The sequence below is a fragment of the Rissa tridactyla genome, chromosome 2 (genome assembly GCF_028500815.1).
Source record: "Rissa tridactyla isolate bRisTri1 chromosome 2, bRisTri1.patW.cur.20221130, whole genome shotgun sequence".
NCBI classification, from domain to species: domain Eukaryota; kingdom Metazoa; phylum Chordata; class Aves; order Charadriiformes; family Laridae; genus Rissa; species Rissa tridactyla.
The window spans coordinates 26,613,888-26,635,462 of NC_071467.1; the positions used below are offsets into that span (position 1 = coordinate 26,613,888).

The window sequence follows — 21,575 nt, forward strand, 5'->3', positions numbered from 1 at the left end:
CATGCCTGTTTTTAAAAATAACCAGAATATCAAATGTAATAATAGGCTTGTATTTCCTTCTTTCTTTTTGAGTTAAGAAGTTACTGGAAGCAAAAGAGGTCTTAATGGAGATTAATAAAACAACCTGATTTACATTTTTTAAGTAAAGAAAATTCAATTCTTAGTAAAAAAAGACTTTTAAAATAAAGCTATCTTTTAAGAGAGAATTAATGAAAGTGTCAATGTCTGACAAAGGTGATCTTGCAGTTAGTCAATACTGTTGCAGTTGTAGAAATCATTCCTCCTTTGCTGCCCGCTCCACTGGGAATCGCTGACTTTGCAGCAGAGTAGAAGGAAGGTCTCCAAACATCTCGGTCAGTGTGGTGCAAAGCACTGCGCGGTGCTGTAAATGAAGTAGACTTGGACGTAAAATGTCGGAGTTTGCACTTAAAGCAGCCGAGGCTTAATGGGAACACCCTCCCTCCCTCGCAGCGAAAGTGATGGACACACCTCCTGACCAGTTTTTCTCAGTTCCTGAATATGAGAAGTCAAAAAAAAAAAAAAGTATTAAACACTTTTGCACAAGCGATGCAGCACAGTAAGTAAAAGATGCAAATAGATTAAAGCTAAAATAAATTCAGCAAAAGCCTAAAGACTGAACTGAAAATTAAAATGTTTCCAAAATAAATAGGAATGTAGCTGAACATGTTTTGGTTAACAAAGAAGAAAAAAACCTCTCTGGTTTTCTTAAAAAACCCAACCAACTACCACAAAGGGTGACATCCTGTCCTCATCCCACCTCTCCTCGCTGTGGTCTTGTCACAGTAGATCACAGGAACGTCGAAGGCGTTGAACACGTATTGCTTCTCTTTCTACATTAGCTGCTCATTGTGCCGTTTAACTTTCCAGCAAAAGTCATTCATAAAAATTTACTACCAGCACTACTGTTCCATGAACATAACTCAAAGTCCTTAGGCTGATAACAACCTCTTTATCCTTTAGATTAGTTAAAGATAGGAGTTAAATATCTCTGTATTTCCAAACAGCATGGTAATTCATTTGAAGAATACACAGAAAGTTCAGACAAAGTTATATTTTTGTTTTCTCAGCACACGGTGTTGAAACAGTCTTATTTTTTTGTTTGATAGCTTCTACAATTCTATGACTAGATGAGAAATTTGCTTTTGTTCAAAAAAAGTCTAATCTTCGTAACTCCAAAAAACCATTATGAGTCACACAGCAAAAGGTGAATAAAGACATTAATTCATGTTGTTGTTCTTATTAAGACCTATTTAAGCCTATCATGGTATTTTGGGGCCTGAATTATGGTTTTTGAATTCCTGCAATTGGCAGCAGCACTACTTTTCTGGAAAGGAGACAATTTTTCTTGCAGACAACTTGCAGAATTGCATTAATCCAGGTCTGCAAAATGCTTGGAACTCCTATAATGCGTTATCTAAATGTAAATGTGTCATTAACCAGTACTTGATACAATTCATCCCATACCCCACAAACTGCTGGGTCCACTCAGCCCTTACAAAAGACTGAATAAAACTAAGAAGTTCAGGCAAACAAGCTGGTTTTTTTTTCTGGTTTATAGGTATGCTACTAAAGCGCTCTGGTCTCCCTTTGGACTGGGAGGAGAATCCACCCCACGCAGTGATCTTGCTGGGCGCCAGGCACTTGTTTGCTCAGCCCTGCCCTGCTGTACCCGTGCTGGGAATACAGTCTGGGAAGCAGCTCCGAAAAGGAAAGGCAAACCTGAAAACAGCCAGAGCAACAGCTCGCTAGAGTCTGGGGTAGAAGGAAACAGTTTTGTGCTTTTGTTTCTTAGTGAAACCTGTAACCCTGTGTTTGGGCTCCTCAGGAAGAAGTCTGTCCTGCCTTCCTGTTTTCTTTGACCATAAAATTAACTCCCAAATGCACAGCATTTAGTTTCAGCTCTGCCGGTCCTGGATCCCTGTAGGTTAGGATGGATGTTGGTACCAGCAGCCCAGGGCATCACCGCTGCACCTCTGCTCACGATGCTCTGCGATGTTAAAAGCACTGGTTCATCCTCCGGCTGCACTGACCTTGAGATGCAAAGAGGCAGAGGTAGCTCTGAATTGAGGAATTTATCCCACTGACTGCCCTTTTAGAATCATAGAATCGTCTAGGTTGGAAGGGACCTTTAAGATCACTGAGCCCAACCATTAACCTAACACAGCCAAAACCACCACTAGACCATGTTCCGAAGCACCACATCTACCCATTTTTTAGATATCTTCAGGGACGGTGGCTCAACCACTTCCCTGGGTGGCCTGTTCCTTTCAATTTGAGAGGTAACGAGACAAATAAAAGTTTGAGACTTTAAGGTGGGAGACGAGGGAGGGCATTAAGTCACGAAGTCTCCATTGATGTCAAGCAAACAGAGGGGTATGATCAGGGAGGCATTTCCATATAAGTCACAAATGCAGCAGGGAAAGAGCTAAAATGGTTGCACTGCAATCTTTGGAAGTACAGAAGAAGCGAACGTGAAGTACATACACTGATAGCCCAATACCACAGCTATTTAGTCACAGAAATAGTCCCTTGAGGTCCTAGCTTGTGTATGGTGTGCCAATGAAAGCTGGTTATCCACTGCTGGCAGAAGTTAAAATTATGCGGTATTCCTGGCATTTTCTATTCTAAGCACAGGAATTAGTCCTCTAAATAATGTTCATTGTAGGTAGCTGCAACATAAAATGTGCACAGTCCTCCCTTGCAGATCATAGGCCTTGTACTCTAATGGCTTGTCCATGTGACTAGGTGTCGATCACCAAAGTAGGTAATTGAAATAAATGAGATCATTTGTGCTTGGCTTGGCCTCTAATGCATGTAAAGTTCCTTCCAATAGATAAAGGTCAGTCTCAGCATTGATTGAAGTTTATGATGTGAGCCATAAAGCTTGACTCTGAAATGAAATAGCCAGGTCCCTAGAAGGCTCAAGTCCACTTCTAGGACTTCTCTGGGAGTTCGTGATACTTTCAGTGGAAGGCACGGCTGCAACCAGACCTCCTGGTCCTGCTGAGGTAATAGAACTGACTTGTGATAAATTTTCCATCAGGAATTACATTTATGGCAATCTGGCAGTTACTCTGACAAGAATGTGCACTAAAACAAGCCCTGAATTTGATATTTAGACATAACTTCATTGCTAGTCAAAATCAATGCAAATGTTTGGTCCCCTGCTACCAATTCCTACCCTTGTCAAAAGCATTAAGGAAGCCAATTCAGTGTTAGAAATTCAGATATTATTTAGGGAAACATACTCTGGGAACTCAGCTATCAGTTAGAATTCCCGATGAGCTGAAGTTTGCTGCTCTTCTCACTATTACAGTTTCTGGGATAAATATTTATGAGAGGTACTGTACTCAAAGGAGCCACTTGGTATCTTATCAGGCTGTAAAAGTTCCACCCCGTGATGTAAAGCAGTGTTAGTCTGAACACTGGCTACATGGGGAAGAGAAAGGCTAAAACCAGGGGAAAACGAGCCAGGATTGCCTGACCCCTGCCTAGGGGAAAAGCGTGATTTCTTATAAACCATCCCAGCAGAATGAGCTGGTTTTAAACCATAAAGCTGAAGGAGTTTTGTCTTCACCGGTCAATCTCTCAAGTTCTTATGTTTATATTAGCATGGCAACAATAAATCCTGCCAGTTTGAGGACGCATCAAACTCGAGATGAGGATGTTGGACTGATGTCCTGTTGCTGGTTTTAACTCTATCCCAGCTGGAGCCGGGACACACAGTCAGGGCAAAATGAGAGTCAGGAAAGCCTGAGTGGAAGAAGCCCATTTTTTGTTCAAAGCTGGGCAGACGGCAGGGAGAGAGACAAATGGCATCAGCTGCCAGTCACTTGTGCTGGTTTTTGAAAGATGTTTTCATTCAAAGGCTGGTTTTCCAGGTTCCCAGCTGAGCTGTGGGACACAGGGCTGCCCAGGCCCTGCAGATTTCTGCCTATGGTCCAGTGAGTTTCAGTTTGTCTTTAATTTGTGATTCAGCCACCATATTGCATTTATGCATATGCACCATATGCATATTACATCACGTGCATATTGCATATTGTAAGAGTAGTTTTTAATAAAGAGATTGAGAACCAGCTATAACAAAAATCTTAAGCACTGCTGTGTTATTTTCTTAAGCACTTGAGCCCCAAAGTAAAATCCAACCCCAAGGCTGCAAGACGTTATTCCTGTCCCATCTCACAGGGACAGTGAAACACATCAGGAGGGCAAACCCTGGGCATGAGGAGGTGAGGCAGTGAGCTGCACAGTGCTGGGATACACCTGGGACCCAGAGCCCCAGCTCCCTCCCGGGGATTCCTCCCACTCCCTGGCCGTGATTTCTGAGGAGTGTAGAAGGGAAACGAAGAGCAACCGAGTCCTGCTTCAGCTTGCAAGGGGGAGTCTTGGCATCCGGGCTTTGCTCCTGGGCTTATTTCTGATTTTCATCCAGTGACTGGTATATGTAACAGTCCGGGCAGCAAAACCTGCGATGACAGTGATAAACACAGCCCTAAAGACTAATTTGTTTTATTGTGCCTATTTCAGTGTCCTGCAGGTGGGCATGTACATCCAGACGACTGAGTGCTCTAAGACCATCTGCTTTACAGGTCCTAAGGCCACCTGCATTTACATATGTGTGTAAATAAACAAAAAATAGTGTCAGCCTGCCAGCTTAATGGTTGTTTCATATCATAATACTATCATGCTTCCTAAACAGGCTATAGTTGAGAAAAGTCTTGGATTTCCTATTTTGTTTTGACACAGTGTTATAGATTTCGAGCTGTGCAAATTGTGGGCATGTCTTTATGCCTTTATATGTATCAAGTAATGAACGGGAAAGGTAAAAAAATTGCTTCTTCAGCATTTCTAAGGAAAAAAAAATGTAATTTTGAAATATGCAGTTGGTAACTTCTAATGCATGTGCCACTCTAAGACCTCATGAGAATTAACTAGAGGACACCAGTATGCTCAAAGCGAACTTCCCCATGCTTCAGTATGGAGATCAAGTTTTAATCTCCTTTGGAGGTCTTGCAATAAGTAGTGTAAACACAAGTAATCCCTAGAATATGCATTGTTTATTCCAGAAGAGCCACTTGGTTCCATTATGTCATTGCTTGCAAGAAGAAAAAAGGAAACTAAAATCTATCATCTTGACCTGGGCAAGTTTAATAGCCCAGGAGTTTAACAGCATTAGCTCAGCACCTAACAGGGGCCAGGACCTGACAGCAGTAAATGGTGGAACTTAACGGGCCTCTTCTCTCAGCGATGAAGAAGGAAAGCCAGTTTGGTCTGTCTGTGTGCTGTGGGAGAGGTCAGATGTCTGTGCCTGGGGGAGATGGATGCCATGGCTGGGAACACTACATGTGCAGGGCCACTTCTGTGGGGCTGGGGCTGACCCAGGCCTTCAAGGAGACCTTCTGGGAGTAAAGGTGGGGATGTGCTGCCTCATCAGAGCCAGGCGTGCTGCTGATTCAGCTTTCTCCTACTTCGAGGAACCTGCAAATGAAACCAGCTTGGCATATCTCTGTCCAAGTGAACTGCGAGGCAGCGCTGGTGTCAATGCGAGCCGAGAATGAGGTACCACATGGGTGAAGAGGAGGTGGCTAGGCTGGGATGCATCAGAGGCTAGGAAGAATTTCATCACTATAATGGACAGGGAGTCCTCCAAGGATAGCCAAATGAAGATGCTGGAGACACAGAGCAGCAATGGTGGGGAAGGAGCATGCCCCTCAGCCTGTGAGCTTCCCTGAGAAAGGACAGAGCCCTTGTCTTCCAGCAGATGGCCAATTTACAATGATAGCTCCAAGGAAGAAAGCAAGTAGGGAGTGTCTCTGCTTCTGAGGCAGTGTGGGATACCTTTTTAGGTATCTCACCTGAGCTCCTGGTGGTCTGTTATCTACTTCCCCAGACAGGATAAATGATCCAACTGAGAATTAAGGTTAGCAGGTCAAAACTGAATATCGAGTTCTGGGAACAGGGATGATTTAGATAAGATTTTCATCATCCAAGGCACAGGCATCCATTGGCCAGTCGGAAGGCCATATCTCCTGGGTAGGAGAAAAAGGCTGCACCTGGCCATTCACCCTGGCCATCAAGCATTGGCACTGTGAACTGCTGAATACATCTACTTACCCTTTTTGCAGGGAACTTGCTGAACAGTCAGTGCCATGCTTTGTTCCTATCCCAACACATGCCTGCATAGCTCACCCCCACCTTATCCCCTTTACTATGATGCCTCTTGTTTTGGCTGATTGCTCACAAAAATGTGTCCATCTGATCTTCTTGGTTTGTGCTTTTTGTCCAACTTCCTTCTCCCCAAGAGCACAACTTGCACCATTGTATAAAGACAAATTATCTCAATGTGGACAAGGGTCTAGACAACAGAAAGGGCAAGGGTATCAAAATAGAGTGAGAAATGTGAAAGGAAGGTCTGAAGAACATCTTAAATGCAAGTAATCTAGGGCCCTGTAACACTTAATATGTTATCAAGGTTATAAGAACCACAGAGATTTGGCTGAATAATTTGAGACTGGACTGTTTGTATAGAAGGGTAGAGTGCTTCAGAAAAATGTCAGGAAAAAAGTGAAATGTTGATGGGGATGAATATATTTATTTTGAAGTCCAGAGTACAGGAGATAGAGGTGGTGCAAGTGTCTGGTAATTTTACCATGATGGGAGTCCACAGTTCTTGCAAAAGGAAAAAGACAACAACATGACAATGGATTTAAAAAAAGTGATTTCTCTAAAATAAGATCATTCGTAAGAAGGATTTCATAGAAAACTAGCCAAAGGAAAGCATAAGCAGAAATGACCAGGTCTCTGTATAAATGAAATGAAGGGCATAATATATCCCAATGCAGAAGTAGTATTAGAAAGAGCAGTAAGAATAAACTGCTTTGTTAAATCAGAGCTCTTTGGTGTCCTCAGACTCACAAAGGAAGCAGAAAGACAGTCATAAGTAGGTTACACCACTAAAGGTGAGTATATAGCATAGGCAAATACAGACAAAATCAGAATTATGGAAGTGCAACTACCAATGCAATGAAGATAACATGAAAATACCTTCTAAGTGCATTGGTAAGAGTCACATTGCTCGGGAAATACTGTTTGCAAGAGCCTGTCCTCAGCAGTGCTGGGGAGTTTCACCTGGGAGAATCTGGGGTGCAGCTCATCAGCAAAGGTGGAGAGTGACTGAGCAGCGTCCAACAACAATGTGAATGAGCAGAAGTCTGGAAGCACCACAATGGATTACCTACGGAGACTAGGAGTGGCCATTATTTGCATTTTTTACAATCAGGGAGGTTACAGGTGTAGCTGATTCTGTCTCAGGCGAAGTAAACAAACTGGATGACTAGAAACTCGAGTTTCTTTTAAGCGTTATTTTTCTGTGCTTCTTTTTCCTCCACTGGTGCTAGCTCATTTTGACACGTATTGATGATGTTGTGAAATTATCATGCCTTAAGAAATTCAGAAAAGAAATATTTTCTAAACAAAGAGAAAGGGAAAGAAGCTGGGGTCAGGGAGGTCACATTAGTTTTAGAAATGGAAGAGGTTATGTGGAGAGACATCAGGTGAATCAAAACAAGGAGTGAAAGTAAAAAGACAAAAAGAAAAAGTGAAAAAGGAGCAAGGGAGGAATGACAAAGCTGATAAATGGGAAGACTGAAAAGGATGTGACTAATGATACGAGAAGAGTTGTTTCTGGAAAAACTGACTTGTTGAACAATGATTCACACAATAAACACCTGGACGTTTGCCTTCTTTTCATCAGATTTACTCAGCAAAACAGCTGGCTGAAGGCACCAGTCACACTGCTGAGTTTCTTCTTGTGATTTTATCTGTGGAACCATGTTATGACTGTTGTAAAGCCTTAAGTGCTTCTGGACTTTGTAATGTATTTGACATGAGATTTTTTTTCCTATGTGGTTACAACCTGTAAGCAGTTGCTCTGTGGTTGGGAAATTATTTCAGCCAGAGAAAGACACTAGAAATGAGCAGGCTCACCTCTTCCATTGACTTTCAAAAATTTAGACATTCAATTAAGCATATTAGGCACCTTAAATTGTATTTCAAGTATCCCACTGCATTTCCTAACAATTGGACTTCTGAGCAGAGACTCTAGCGTTTGAAAGATGAACGCCTAGCTTCTTTATAAGGCTTTGACTTCTGACATCATGACTTGAGTTATTCTGCACTTGTCATGTACAGGTGGGCTAAAAATGACATTAGGAAGTTGTTTATGTGGGTTTGTTATTGCAGTATGAATGTTATTGGTTGTTTTGACATTTATGCTTCAGGTTGAAAGCACTTCTCATTCATATCCAACTAGTACACAATTAATCTGCATGTAAGTCACTGAAAGCCAACATACTTCCAAGAAAGTTCATTTGCCTCCCCCTTATTATATTTACTTTGAAATCATTAACAATGAGTTCTAACGTTTTAAATGGGAACTGTTGTTTTTGAGCTGCCATCTAAAGATAACTCACTGCTAGCAGACAGCTTTGAGAAAGTCTGAATCATTCTGAGTGCACGAGCAAATCGAGAAGAGTTGTGTTTGAAAGCAAGCTGAAAGCACAGTCCGGAGCTATTTTCTTGGAGAACAAATGTTGATTTCAAGGGAAAAGTGTGATCTGAAGCACACAAAGAAAGCTCACCTTTCCTGGAACTGGATTCTAAACACTTTTTTCTTTGGATGCAAAATACTTCATGCACTGCACAAATAATTTAACAATGTCCCAGAGCAATCTAACACACTGAGGAAAAGAAAGCAGAAGTTAGAACCCGGATGAAAAGTAACATTTCATGAGAGAATAAAATAAGTGGTTCAAAACTTCTGAAATAAGCATGATATTAAAAAGGGAGTTAGCAGAAAGCATAACCTTTTAAGGATTATGATTTTTTAAAAGCTTCTGGTTTTCCCAAATATATTTTTGTTTATTATTTATTTTACCATAGTCCTTTATAGCCCAGTTGATTTCCGTTCCCCTTACTGCAGGTGCTATAATGCAGAGACTAGCAGGGACTGGTTCCCTTGAAGGGCTGAAAACTGAAATAGACATGAAAGAAGACACACGAGGGAAAGGAATCATTACATCCGTTATGGGACGAGCATCTGGAAACGAGCAAATAGAGTCATTTGCTCAAAGTTGCCCCAAGTAAATTTGTTGCAGAGCTCAGACAGAATTTGAACTTTCTGAGTTGATGACTGACGAATTATTCTCATAACTAGGCTGGGTCCTTCCCAGGCACAGATCTGCTGTGAAAACAAGCCACCTTTATGTCCAAATTCTTGTCTTCTGAGTGGGAATTATCCCTGCGACTAGGCAAGTAGCAAACGTTATATCCACACAAAGCCCATGCCTTCTCCTTTCCGCCTCCTCTCCTACAAGAAAGGACAATTTTGCCCTTGCAGCTCCAACCCGTGCCCAGCATGTTCATTTCTCGCAGCCCCACCGAAAAAACTGAATTCAGAAGAAAACCCCAAAGGACATAAAAATGTAGAAGGCTGTAAATTATCTCGGAGCTACATAGCTTGCTTACATGGCTGCCATTTGATACCACACCTAGTCATTAAGAATCAATAATTCTCCACGCTGTTAATGTTTGAGCCGCTCAACCTCTCGGGCGAGTCTGAGGAACTATAAACTGTGTGGAGAAGCACAGAGGGACACTACCAACCTGCACAAAGCTGATTCCGACAGCCGAAAAAAAGAAGCATTTTTAGAGCAAAATAAACTTTTCATGTTACAGGTAAGGGTTGATCTAACTACCATTTCATGGAAAGATTTTAAAAGCTGAATCAAGGGTTTTTCTGAAGACTTTTCTGGCAATGTCAGGAACTGCCTTTGTAAAATGGATGACCGCTGTGCTAAGGCTTAGTCTGCTTTGTATTTGATTTGGATCAATTTCCTCCGTTTTCTCTTTACTGAATTTGAACATCTGAAATCAATCATTTAAAGAAAATGAGCATTTTTTTTTAATGGAACCAAATACTTGTGATTGTTACTGATCTTTAACCTCCGGGAATATTCTTTGTTCTCTGAATGTTTATTGTTGAAAGTCACTGGGATATTTGTACTATGGTTATCCCAGAGATTTCTGTTCAGGCAGGGGTACCATAAAGGATTATTAGGGATATAGCACTGAGATGAAACTAAGAAATGAAGGGGAAAATACGGCTCCAGTCCTCAGCCAGATCTCAGGCTGCTTTTAGTTAAGCTGATCCTATTCTAATCCTGAAACTGTCTATTATTGAAAACTTTTGTCTGAGTTTATATATACTGAAACTCTATTCTGAGTGAGAGAGGAGTATGTATTTTCGGGCTTTGGTCCTTGGCAGTGTGATGCTTCATGAGACTTTCGGCAGCTTCCAGCCAAAACGAATGGTTAAAGACTGATCAAGCCGCTCTTCCTGGCCTTGCAATTGGCACCGCAAATGGCACGACATTAGGGAATGATATTTATATTCAAAGAGAAGGGAACAGCAGAGGCTGTTATCATACAATCCTGTAACCTACAAAATGGCTGTATTGCCACTGCTGCATTTCCCAGCAGACACAGCGCAGTCACACAGCCACACGAAGGAGTGCATTTTCCAGCATTTTCTGTCCCCTATGCTAGGGCTGGACGTGTCCCTTCCTTAAACATTCTCCTCGCCATAGTAGGTCTTTCTCCCTCTCTTTTCCCTGAATCCATACTGTTGTATGACCAGACCACCCCGTACGCTTTTTCCTCACTCCTTGCCAGGCTCCCCCCAGCACTTTTAGCTCCCTGGTGTCCCCCTGTCGCTGGCTGGCTGAGGGGCACCTACAGCCCTACTTCCCCAGAGGGGCAGATGAAGCCATGCAGGCAGCCAGTGGTCACACACTGCAGCCTTACCCTTGGGTAGGGCATGCCTTTGGGTCCTCTGTCCCACCTGCCACCCCGAATTAATAAGGAATTAGTTTTTTGAAGTTCCCACCCTGCTATTAAGTGTGGCTGAAACTGGCCAACATGTTCAGAAGAGACCAGGAGGAGGGGACAGGCTGTTGGACAGATGGAAGACCTGAACAAATTTCCGTCGACTATCTAACTGAAATATCAGCAACGGTCTTGGTTCAAAGTGTCTTCCCAGGAGGTTCAAAGTGTCTTCTTTGCCCCTCTGTCCTGCCTGTGCCAGGCCCCAGCTCCTCTGGTTGCAGGCAGGGCAGTGAGCAGGGCACCCCTGCCAGGCAGCTACAGGGGGTTCACCTTCAGCCCTCATTTCCTGGCACATTTAGTGGTTTTCCTGATCACTTCTGGTTTCAAAGGACAGCCATTTTATTTTCTTCCAGTACCCACGCAGCTAGCTCCAGTCCAAGGAGAGAGACCAGCAATTTCAAAGGATGCAATTGCACATAGAATAAGACCCTGCTCAGAATGCGATTTACAAGATGGAACGTCTTCCGGCGTGTTCTGAAATGAGCATGGGAGAGAACAGCAGTGTGGGCGGCAGTTTCTAGATTACAGGTCCCCTTTTTGGTCAGACGCTGAGGAAAGAAAAGGAGGCAGGGGAAAAAGGTATTGATGGGAAGCCCAAGCAGGAAGGCGTCTGGAGGGAGCTGTGCCTCCACATTGTCTTCTCCTTGGAAACCTCCATGGGACAGAGCTGTGGTGGCTGAAGGATACCTGTAGGTGTTAGCCACATAACATGGAGCACCACTGAATATGGCAGCACTGTACGCCAGCTTCACCTCTCTCCAAAACTGGCCTCATCCTTTTTGTTAAAATCTAAAAGTAGTGAGAAAGTAGGATTTAATTTTTAAGGAATCCATCTAGTCTCCAGGAGGACATAACACAAGTCTAAATCTTCCCTCTTTTAGTTTAAAACCATTACCCCTTGTCCTACTGCAACAGGCCCTGCTAAAAAGTTTGTCCCTGCCTTTCTTGTAAGCCCCCTTCAGGTACTGGAAGGCTGCAATAAGGTCTCCCCAGAACCTTCTCTTCTCCAGGCTGAACAACCCCAACTCTCTCAGCCTGTCCTCATAGGAGAGGTGTTATAGCCTTCTGATCTCCTTAGACTTGGAAATTTCATTTCCAGTAGCCATGTTGTTTTAAGGGGTGCAGACACCTCCGGCTTCCTCTGCCTCTGCAAGCTGCACTGAACAGTTGATTTTTGTAGCCGGAAGACAGAGACCTCAGGATGGTCCCTGCAAGATCTTCATCTGCTTGTGGTTATAGTGTTTCCTGTGAACGTGTCGTCACCTTCAGTCATGCAGAAGTGAAAATGGGCCTTGCAAATGGGTTTGCGTGACATAGAATCGTTGCAACAGTCAGGTTACATGGCTTGAAGTTTTGTGCTGGATTCAACCTCTGACAGCTGTTTGAGGCTCTCACAGCATGTGGCTCCTCCTGCACCACTGGGGACAGACCTGATGGACACAACCTTCCCAGCCAGCCTGGGGACGCCAGTGGTCTCACCTCCCATGGGCAGAGCTGCGGCTGGTCCTTCAGAGCTCACTCCTCGGGTGCTCTCTCCCTACAGCTTTGGGAAAGCCTAGCTGTAGCCTTTATTCGCAAATAGATGGGGCCAGCTCTGTAGGGTTAAAGTGACTATCGCCTCTTCTTTGCAGGAGCTGAAGCAAAGCGTATTCCAGTATGTTTAAGCTGTGTGGACTTCCATTTCTGCTTGTCGTTCACTCGGTGAGTTACAGCTTTTCCTTCGTTTATCTGGGAGCAAATGGCAAAGGTTGCCCGTGAGCCTCTGAGCTCTAACCCGCGGGGCATCCCAGTCTGCAGGTCCGGCCAGCAGCTGGAGCCAGCTGTAACACTGGGTGTGGGAGAGTGGCCCCAACACGTGGGTGACCCCACGGCCAAAAGTTAAGAACATGTGTCAATCATTAGGAAAAAAGACCTTAAAAAAGCCTAAGAGACACCAATTTACCTATTTTCGCCTCGTGTACTTCCTCTTTATATATTACTTTTTCCAATAAGTGGATTTCATGCTGGAAAAGATTTAAAAATACTGCCACAAATCACCAAATGGTGAAGACATCTATATCATGTGTTCTGTATTAAAATCCATACATGTGCTGACATATTAAATGTATTCTACGAAATATAATGGCAAATAGTTTAAACCATGCATATTAATTATTTGTCCTCATTATTCCGTCTATGTGAATGCCTTTTCAGAGGATTTCCTGGAACTGAAATGTATTAATTATGCTATTTATGGAGGTATTAAATTCAATAGATTTCCTGATATTTGCAGAGGCTACAGTGGTGTCTTCTGCTTTACAACTGAAATTAACAGAAAAGATAAAAAAAATGAGTCAAATTCAAGTCTATTAAAAAGTTTCTCGGAATATGGAGACCCTGAGGGCGGGGACTGATGCGCAGTTGTGAGCACCTCCTTTTTCCTTCCCATTTCAAAAGCTGCTGCCCATGGCAGTGCTGACCTCCCATGAAGCATATATATCCCCTAGGCACTATAGCCGTCTTGAAAAGGGATGCCAGCCAGATAGGGGCCAAGGAGAAAACCCTATTTCCTCTTCAGGCCCCTGAGTAGTGATTCATGCTGTAGACATACGTTTGGAAATATTTATGGCTCACATAAAGTAATTTTAATTGACAGGAAGAGATATCTCTTACTTGCTTCACAGCCTGCACTTTGGACCCATTGGGGTTTATAGTGTCAGCCTTTGTTCCTCCACGGCAAGGAGCATGACCAAGAAAACCCCTCCATAAAAAGGCCCTAGGAAAAACTTCCAGGAGCCAGGTTGTGCCCACCAGTGCCACATGGGAACAGCCGTAGCAAGTCAGATCCAGGGTCCTGCTATCTTGTCCCTGGCAGAGGCCAGCAGCGAGCATTTAGCAAAATTAGTGAAGGGTAGCTGTAAAGTACTCTTTCCTGGTATGTGTACCGATTACGTGGCTTTTTTTGGATATTTCTCTACTGCCACTAGTGTTCACTACCATCCCTCCCCCTCTCTCACAATATTCTAGTTTTCCTGCTTGCGAAAAAAGGCACAAACCCTTGTAGGCAAGGAGGGCAGCATCTCTGGCTATTATTAAGCAGAATCTGGCGTTATTCAAACGCCACTTGTGACACACACACACACAGAACAGCACTTTAGGGTAAATTGCGCTGAACTTAGCTATGTTTTTGTCATAGCCAGAATTAAGTTTTCCCTTGGTAATATGTAAGCTGTGCTTTGCTGTGAGAGGCAGAATAGCTGTCCCAGCAGCAATAGGACCAAATCCAGGGGAAAAGTCATGCAGCAGAGAACATGCATTCCCAGAGCCTGACTCCATGGGGTGATGGACAGTGTGGCAATGGCACTCTGAATCCATAAAGGAGAATAAAGTCATTTTTACATGAGAAGAAAGGGAGTTTTACCAGTGCAGCTAAACGATGGGGCCCTAATTCTGGAAGGTGGCTCCGCAGCGTTGGCAAGAGGAGGGTGACAGGCAGAGAAGGGTAGGTGCTTAAGGTAGTTTGGTCTTGCCTTTGAAGAAACAGGTAGATTATCTGAACCACAGGCTGAATTATTTTGTGTGCCAGGGCTGCTCTGGGAGCTGATTTTTGCTCTGGTTTTTTTTTGTGTGTTTGAAATCAAGAACATCCCTGAAACATTAGGGCAGGAGTGTGTCCAGAGCTCTTTAGGCACAAGGGAGGGGGTGGTTCTAAAACTCATAAAAAATTTGCCAGAAAAAACACCATGGGAAGGCATTGCCAGCCATTAGAAAGAAAGCAGAGGTCGAGACAGCCTTACATGGCATTTTTGCCATGAGGTAGAAGCCAGAGATCAGCACGATGTATTTGCTCTGGCTGCGGTTTACAATCACATGCAACTGATGTGAAGGCACAGGGCCTGAGTGTCTTGCCCAGATCACCAGGGCGCTGGGGGTGGTGGGGTAGGGGGCCTGCGGAGGTCCACCTTTCCCCTTACAAAAAAAGTTTGGATTTACTGAGGAAATTACAAGGGGTGCAGCCCCAATTCCTCCCCATCCCCAGGTGTGGCGTTGGGTCTCCCAACACACTTGTGGCCACAGGACTACATGGGTCCTGGATGGGACATGTCCTGGATGGGACATGGCTGGTCCTGCTGGGGACACAGAGGTGATCCAGAAATGCTTTTATGAATTTCGTCTTGCTCTCAGTCTACCCTCAGCTCTTCGGTGCTTCTGTTTGCTCTTGAAGGTAGATGAAATATCATTTAATTATGTCGTGTTTAGAAAAGGCCAGGGCCCAAATGTTTGTTTTAAAATTCATTAATAAATAACACTGCTTTTAAAAATGGATGTGTACTAAAGAACCGAGAGGTGTTGAGTGCAAGCCAGTGTCTCGTCCATTATGCTACAGCAAAATAGCTTGCAAGAGGCTGAGTGATGGGGATCTGCTGTTCATGAGTGGTGACAGCAGACATCCCTCATCTGCTTCCCTCCATCTCTTTCTTTCTCTCTCACAGGCTATGTGCCAGAATTTCGATGACCTGCGTGTAAGTGGGCCTCTGAAGGACATGAATTTCTCTATTCCAGAAGGAGGGGGAATGCGCTTCATTTACCAGGTAATCAAGTGTCTCTTGGTATCCACTCTGGTCAAAACCCTTGTTGTTTGCACACACTGACCTCACGAGCAGTGTTGTCCTCTGTGCTGGTGGGAAGAACAGTCCCCTGAGAGGATCTGAAATTAACTTCAACTTCCTCTATCTGGGAATTCAAGACTCTACATGCAAAAAGCAGGAGACAACCCTTTCCCTCAAACACATTTTAAGAGGGTATCCTAAGACAGAGATTAATAAAACAAGCATTCCTAGAGAATGGATTTCCATGTAACTTATGTCATCATTTTCCTTCAGCTCTGAGGTTTTCTTCTCAAACCCATAACCACAGAAGGACAGATCCAGCTCCCAGGCAAATGGAGGATGTGTGTCATTTTTTTCCATTCCCGTGCTCAGACAAAGCTCTGTCCTAAGCAGACATTTGCTTTGGAAAGAAACCACAGTTGGGATTTCCTGCAGCATTCAGGAAATAATGTGAAAACTCCTCTGTTAAGGATCAGAAAAGAGCAGATTTGTTTGAGCAGACTCTTGGAATATCATTCCTCCAGGCAAGCATGCTATTAGCAATAGATTTTAAAAGACACAAAAGCATGAAATTATTTAGATGATGAAAATGCTGAAAAAAGAACAATTTTACCTCTGTTTTTTCCCCATTCTAGTTCATATCTGAGCCACCTGCTGTGAGTTTCAGAGCGACTGGTGAAAAAGATGGAATAATTGACATTGCACCGAAGACAGGTATCCTGTACCTCAATGGGTCGCTGGACTGGGAGACCAAAGCAGTGCACAGGCTGCAGGTAAATACTGAATGAAAAATAGAAAGGGAAGGTTATTCATATTCACCCTTTTTGGGTAAACCTGAAATTAAAGGAAAACTTTTGAAATTTCAAATTGTTTCTTTTGTCTATGTTTACGGACAGCTTTTTCATTTTTAATAGTGAGCTTTGCTGAAAGACACATGGTTTTACAGTTCTGAAAGACTTTGCACAGAAAAGTTCTCCTTAGCACAGGAAGGTTATGTTGAGAAAACAAAAATTACCCTGATGCCAACACCAATCCGTTAATTCTCCTAATACGAGGAGGACACTTGACTGGAAGTGAAATCTGGCCCCATGAATGAGATTCACGTGTTGTCCCTGAAGACTGGTAGGGTGAATTACATGGCTGGAATAGGAAAATAAACTATTGTCTACTTAGCAAGATCATAATCTATTTAGTTAGAAATGCTCTGAGTAAATGATATTTACACACAGAGGCATACATCTAACCTCTGTTAGATAACAGCAGAAAGCTGTTTGGCAGATGTCGGAGGCTATTAGAGGCAAGACCACTGAGTGCTTGTCCTGCTATTATACTCTTTTCATAAGGATCTCATCATAAACACTGCTGGGAGTGGGACAGCGGGTAGGTGATTTTTTGGTCTCTGTATAGCCTTGTGCTCTTATTTGTCAAAAATTATATTGTCTTTTTCTGAGGTACTGGCAACTAAGAAGGAGATGATCGTGAGAGGATCAGTACCTGAACGAGTACATGGTGATGTTTTAGCTAGCCTTAGCTATCTTTCTATAGTCTAGAACTTCAGGTTTAATGGTGTCATGTTTTCAGCTCTAAAGCACCCTTGGACAATTTTCTAGCCCCAGAAGTTATTAACCCTAGACATGAGAAACCTTTACAGACAAGAAGTAGTGATGACAGATCTGAAAAATGATACTCAGCTAAGCCTAAATAATCATAATTTGATCTATTATGTGCCAAACACCATAAAGTCTGACAGTCATAATATATACTTGGTGCTTTAAAGTCAAAGAAGGGTGAAAAACAAGAAGTCAAATAGTTTGGAAAAAAAAAAAGTAATCAGAACTAAGAATTAAGTTTTCTTTACAAACCCTTAGATCAGCCTGTTCTTCTGGTTGATATTTACAATAGCACAGTTGAGTCCGCTATGTCATGTTGGGTTTTCTCCTTGTTCTTTAGAAAGTATATATTTCTCTTTAAAGCAAAGCATGAAGCGTAAGCTGTGGAAGAATACAAGTAGTCTGCTGAGACTGGAAGTGAGAAATTGCCCTCTGAAAAGTGTGATCAGAGGCAGGAGTAGGTTATTTTGCTTTCTTGGCATTATATACTGTGGTGAACTATTGTCAGTGAGCTTCCATGGTAAATTTGTCCTTGTAGATGGAGCCACCCCAGTGATGGCTCTCACCAGGTTTGCATCACAGTAAGAATGACTTGTCATTTGACATCCTGATCTTCATTTATGTCTTTTAATTTATCTACATGAAAATATTTCTTTGCTGTTCCTTCTTTTTCCAAATCAAGGTGGAAAGTCTGGATGAAAAGGGAAACATAGTGAAAGGTCCATACGCTGTTACAATATATGTGGAGGATGTCAATGACAACCCACCAGAATTTGACCAGCTAAAGTACACCGGAGTCGTGAGGCAGAACTCCCGTCCAGGTAATCATCATAATAATAAAATATTGTAGTTAATAGGAACCTAGGTAGATTAGTTAAAGAGGAAGAGAAAGGGGGGGCTATACTTCAACAAGCTGAAAAAAGGGCAGTTTTCCTTCCCACAGGATTGTACAAAATAAGGATGAGAGCATGTATAGTATAATGAAAGGGCAAGGAAGTGACCGCTACGTACTGTAAAGGGATGAGTCTAATCAGAAATATTTCATAGTACTTGTTGCTTTGCAAGTATCACTTAAGAGGCAAATATTCTTGCCCTCTCCATTGCACTGAAAAAAACCCCATGCTAGAAGGAGCTTAAAGGTTGCCAAGGACTGTACAGAAAGAGAATGCCACTATGTAAGTCTTTGCACACCAGTGAAACAAAACACCAATGTAGATATAGGGTATGTGTGTACTGTGACTAATGCTTCTCAGAATGTGGGCTGAATCTTAGTATTCAGGAGAGAGTCTTAGATGATGGATTGCAGTGATCCAGTCCAGAAATCAGGAAAGTATCAAAGAGCAGTTTGAGACCCGCATCTTGGAAATGAAACAAAGGACTTGGCCAGCTGTTATCAACGTGGCTATGGGCTCAAGAAGAAACTTTTGCTATATGCTTCGCATATAAAGTACCATGGGGTTAGAAAACCATTCTGCAATACTTTACCGTATTCTTCAACTGCATCCAAATCAAAAAGATTTTGAATTTTGCATTGGTGATCAAAATGCAAAAAGTCACTTCTTTTATCATGCTTTTCCATATTTTTTTTCACTGTATGATTGTTCCTTTATTTATAACTGTGTCCCAGCTGGAGGGTATGTTTCTCAAGGTGCTTTGGGTTGAGCTGATTTGTATAAGGACTGCAAAGTGGCCTTAAAGAGAGATACCAGTGAGCTACATTCTGGGTGCAGGCACTCTTGGGTGGTAGATAGCTCTCTATTTTAGCTCTGTCACCTTCTTTGTCAACTGGTCTTCACACCTATTGTGATCGTACTACTCAGGGCTGGTGGAGAGGGGACCTGTGGGATGGTACACAGGCAATGTAACCGCCACATACAAGCATGGCTTCCCATGAGAAATACATGATGAAACAATGGCAGGTCCCCATAAGCTGCCCTCCTGGCTTGAGAGCTCTGCTCGAATGGACTATATGTTGAGGTTTCAGTCTCCTCTTACCAGTATTTCTTCTCTGATCTGAACAGGCAAGCCCTTCATGCAGGTCCACGCCACTGACCGCGATGATCCTGCAACTCCCCACGCACAGTTGACGTACAGCATTCTCCATCATTTCCCCAACCCTTATTCAGAAATGCTTTTCCAGATTGATAACGTAACTGGAGCAATCTCACCAAGTAAGAAGGGTATGTAAAAAGCTTCTTGTTTGTCAAAAAGCAAACATGAGTTCCTGGGTATAAATAGGAACAAAACAACACAGATCTGATGTTAAATTCTGAATAAATGGAGTCAGTAGGACATACTCCACTGGATCTAAAAGTACCTTGAGAAGAGAGGTAGACCCTCTGGCCCTCAGGGCTACACTGAGTCATACCTTGGGATTAATTATCTTCCTTGAAATCTAGAAAACTAAAAGCTGTAAAGTGAAAAATGCAGAGAAAACAGCCTGCCACATGATCCCAACTAAACGGCAATGATTTAAATCCTCTGTCCCTTCTGTTGGGCTGAAAAAGTGCCTAAGCGGAGCGAGGGCTGTTCAGTCATGCGTATGCACAACATGAAACCACGGCACAGAGGTATCATACGATTACATCCACCTGATGCTGTGCTGCATCGTTCAGAGAAGCCAGAGGAAACAGCTTGCTGAGCTTTGGCACAAAGGCCCAACTAAGGAGTGAACCCGGAGCAGATGAAGCGGCATGGTGCATGTAGTGCAATGGGCAGATAAGCCATTTCCACAGCCTCTACTTCATTTCACTTGGGTCTTTGCTCTGTCTTTAGGCTCTTTTTACTTAGATCCGCAAAAGCAGGACACCTTCACGCTTGTCGTCACCGTTAAGGACATGGCAGGGATGACAACAAACGCTTTCACCAACAGTGCTGATGTGATCATCACTGTGAAGGAGAGCCTGTGGAAAGCTCCCCCCACCATCCACATCCAAGAAAACTCAACCCAGGTCCACCCTGTCAACATCAGCCAGGTAGGACCCTTGGCCACGCTCCCTGCACCTCCCCTTGGTGCCACAGAGTAATTTTCTCCCAACTAACTGTGAAGGTGTCCCTGCTGCATTCAACACCAGGTTCTTCAGAAGGACTTTGGTGCATCCCAGTTATTTTTCATATGGTATCCTTTGGAAATGATCGTTAGTGCAGGTCTCATTAACTTATTGTTAGTATGAAAGTTAATGGTTTGAAGGTGACTGAGATACAGTCAATACAAACATTAGAGTGACTGGACTTTGCCCTTCAGTTTGGAGAGGCTGTTAGCACCACCTGTGTATGAGAATATCCCATGGATACGCGAAACATTTGGAGAATTTTATTACAGCATAATGACTGGAAGAAAAAAGGTGCTTTACGTGGCTATTCGGCACAGTATGAAAGATAAAGCTCTCGAGACACCCCAAGGGAGCTCCCAGACAGACATGTGGCAGTTGGGTGCCTCTGCGAAGGTGCCGCTCTTCTCTCACGATGGGTTTCTTCAAGCACTTCCAGCCCTTCTCTAATCCCGCAGACCCTCCAGGCTTTGTGCAAACCAAGAGCTAACCTGTTGTTATGGTTAGGTTGTTTTGAGGTTAGCTTCTTCCATACACAGAAGAGCCTGGCAGGGGACCAGCTCCACCGCAACCCTGCTGTGGGCAGTCCCCCGCACTCAGGGACATCTGCTGTGACCAGTTTTGTGTGATGCAGCACACCTGCTATATCAAAAGTACCTCCTAAGGACTGAAATGCCCTCCTCCAGCATCCTGCATTCCCACGGTATTCCTCTTTCCACAGTGCAAACACAAAATATTTTGCCGATAACTGCAGACCAATAGCGATGTATATACATCAGTAAATATTAACTAACAGGCCAGCAGCCTTTCAGAAATGTTTGACTTCGAAAAATGCCTTGGCACTGACACCCTCAATGCCGTCATCCCTTGGACACAGCAGGATTCCTCGGATCCTGTTTGCAAGAGTAACTGAGTCAGTGCTATTCCCACTGGCCTCATGACAGGCCGAGGAAGTCCAGAGTGAAAACAGGTGGAAGAAAAAATAACATGCAACAGTGCTCCCATTCTGGGGTCGCTTGTATATAAATTTCACGTGGCAGCCAATGACATGTTGATTCTGCCTAGGGGAAAATGAAATGCAGTTGCTGCTATATAGTATAAAACATAAACAGTAATACTGTCTCCTTCATTTATTTGGCAGTATGTTTACTGCATTTCATTTTAAATCTGAAGCACCCCACTAAAGATCCTTCATCACAAACTTCGATGCCTGTAAAGAGCACGCACACACATACACGCGAATACATACTGGGTATTTGTTTTGTTATTCCACATCTCTGAATTAGATAAACCAAAACAACAGTCAGGAATAGACAGTGTAAGGAGATGGAATAAATTAGAGTCAAGACACTCAAATACCT

General features: G+C 43.2%; 1 protein-coding gene across 2 annotated transcripts in view; it reads left to right on the plus strand.

Annotated features, from left to right (window-relative positions):
* Positions 1–9,655: 9,655 nt before the first annotated feature.
* The window catches only part of CDH17 (cadherin 17), a 31,771-nt gene continuing 19,851 nt past the window's right edge, over positions 9,656–21,575 (plus strand). The window contains exons 1-7 of one of the 2 annotated variants that reach the window (XM_054192821.1): positions 9,656–9,756; positions 12,597–12,666; positions 15,438–15,536; positions 16,190–16,327; positions 17,847–17,985; positions 19,186–19,344; positions 19,940–20,139. In XM_054192821.1, coding sequence (XP_054048796.1) covers positions 12,622–12,666; positions 15,438–15,536; positions 16,190–16,327; positions 17,847–17,985; positions 19,186–19,344; positions 19,940–20,139 — 780 coding nt within the window. In that variant the 5' untranslated portion in view covers positions 9,656–9,756; positions 12,597–12,621. Of the gene's footprint in view, positions 9,757–12,596; positions 12,667–15,437; positions 15,537–15,743; positions 15,896–16,189; positions 16,328–17,846; positions 17,986–19,185; positions 19,345–19,939; positions 20,140–21,575 lie in introns of those variants that run through there. The other variant, XM_054192822.1, reaches the window with a different exon arrangement.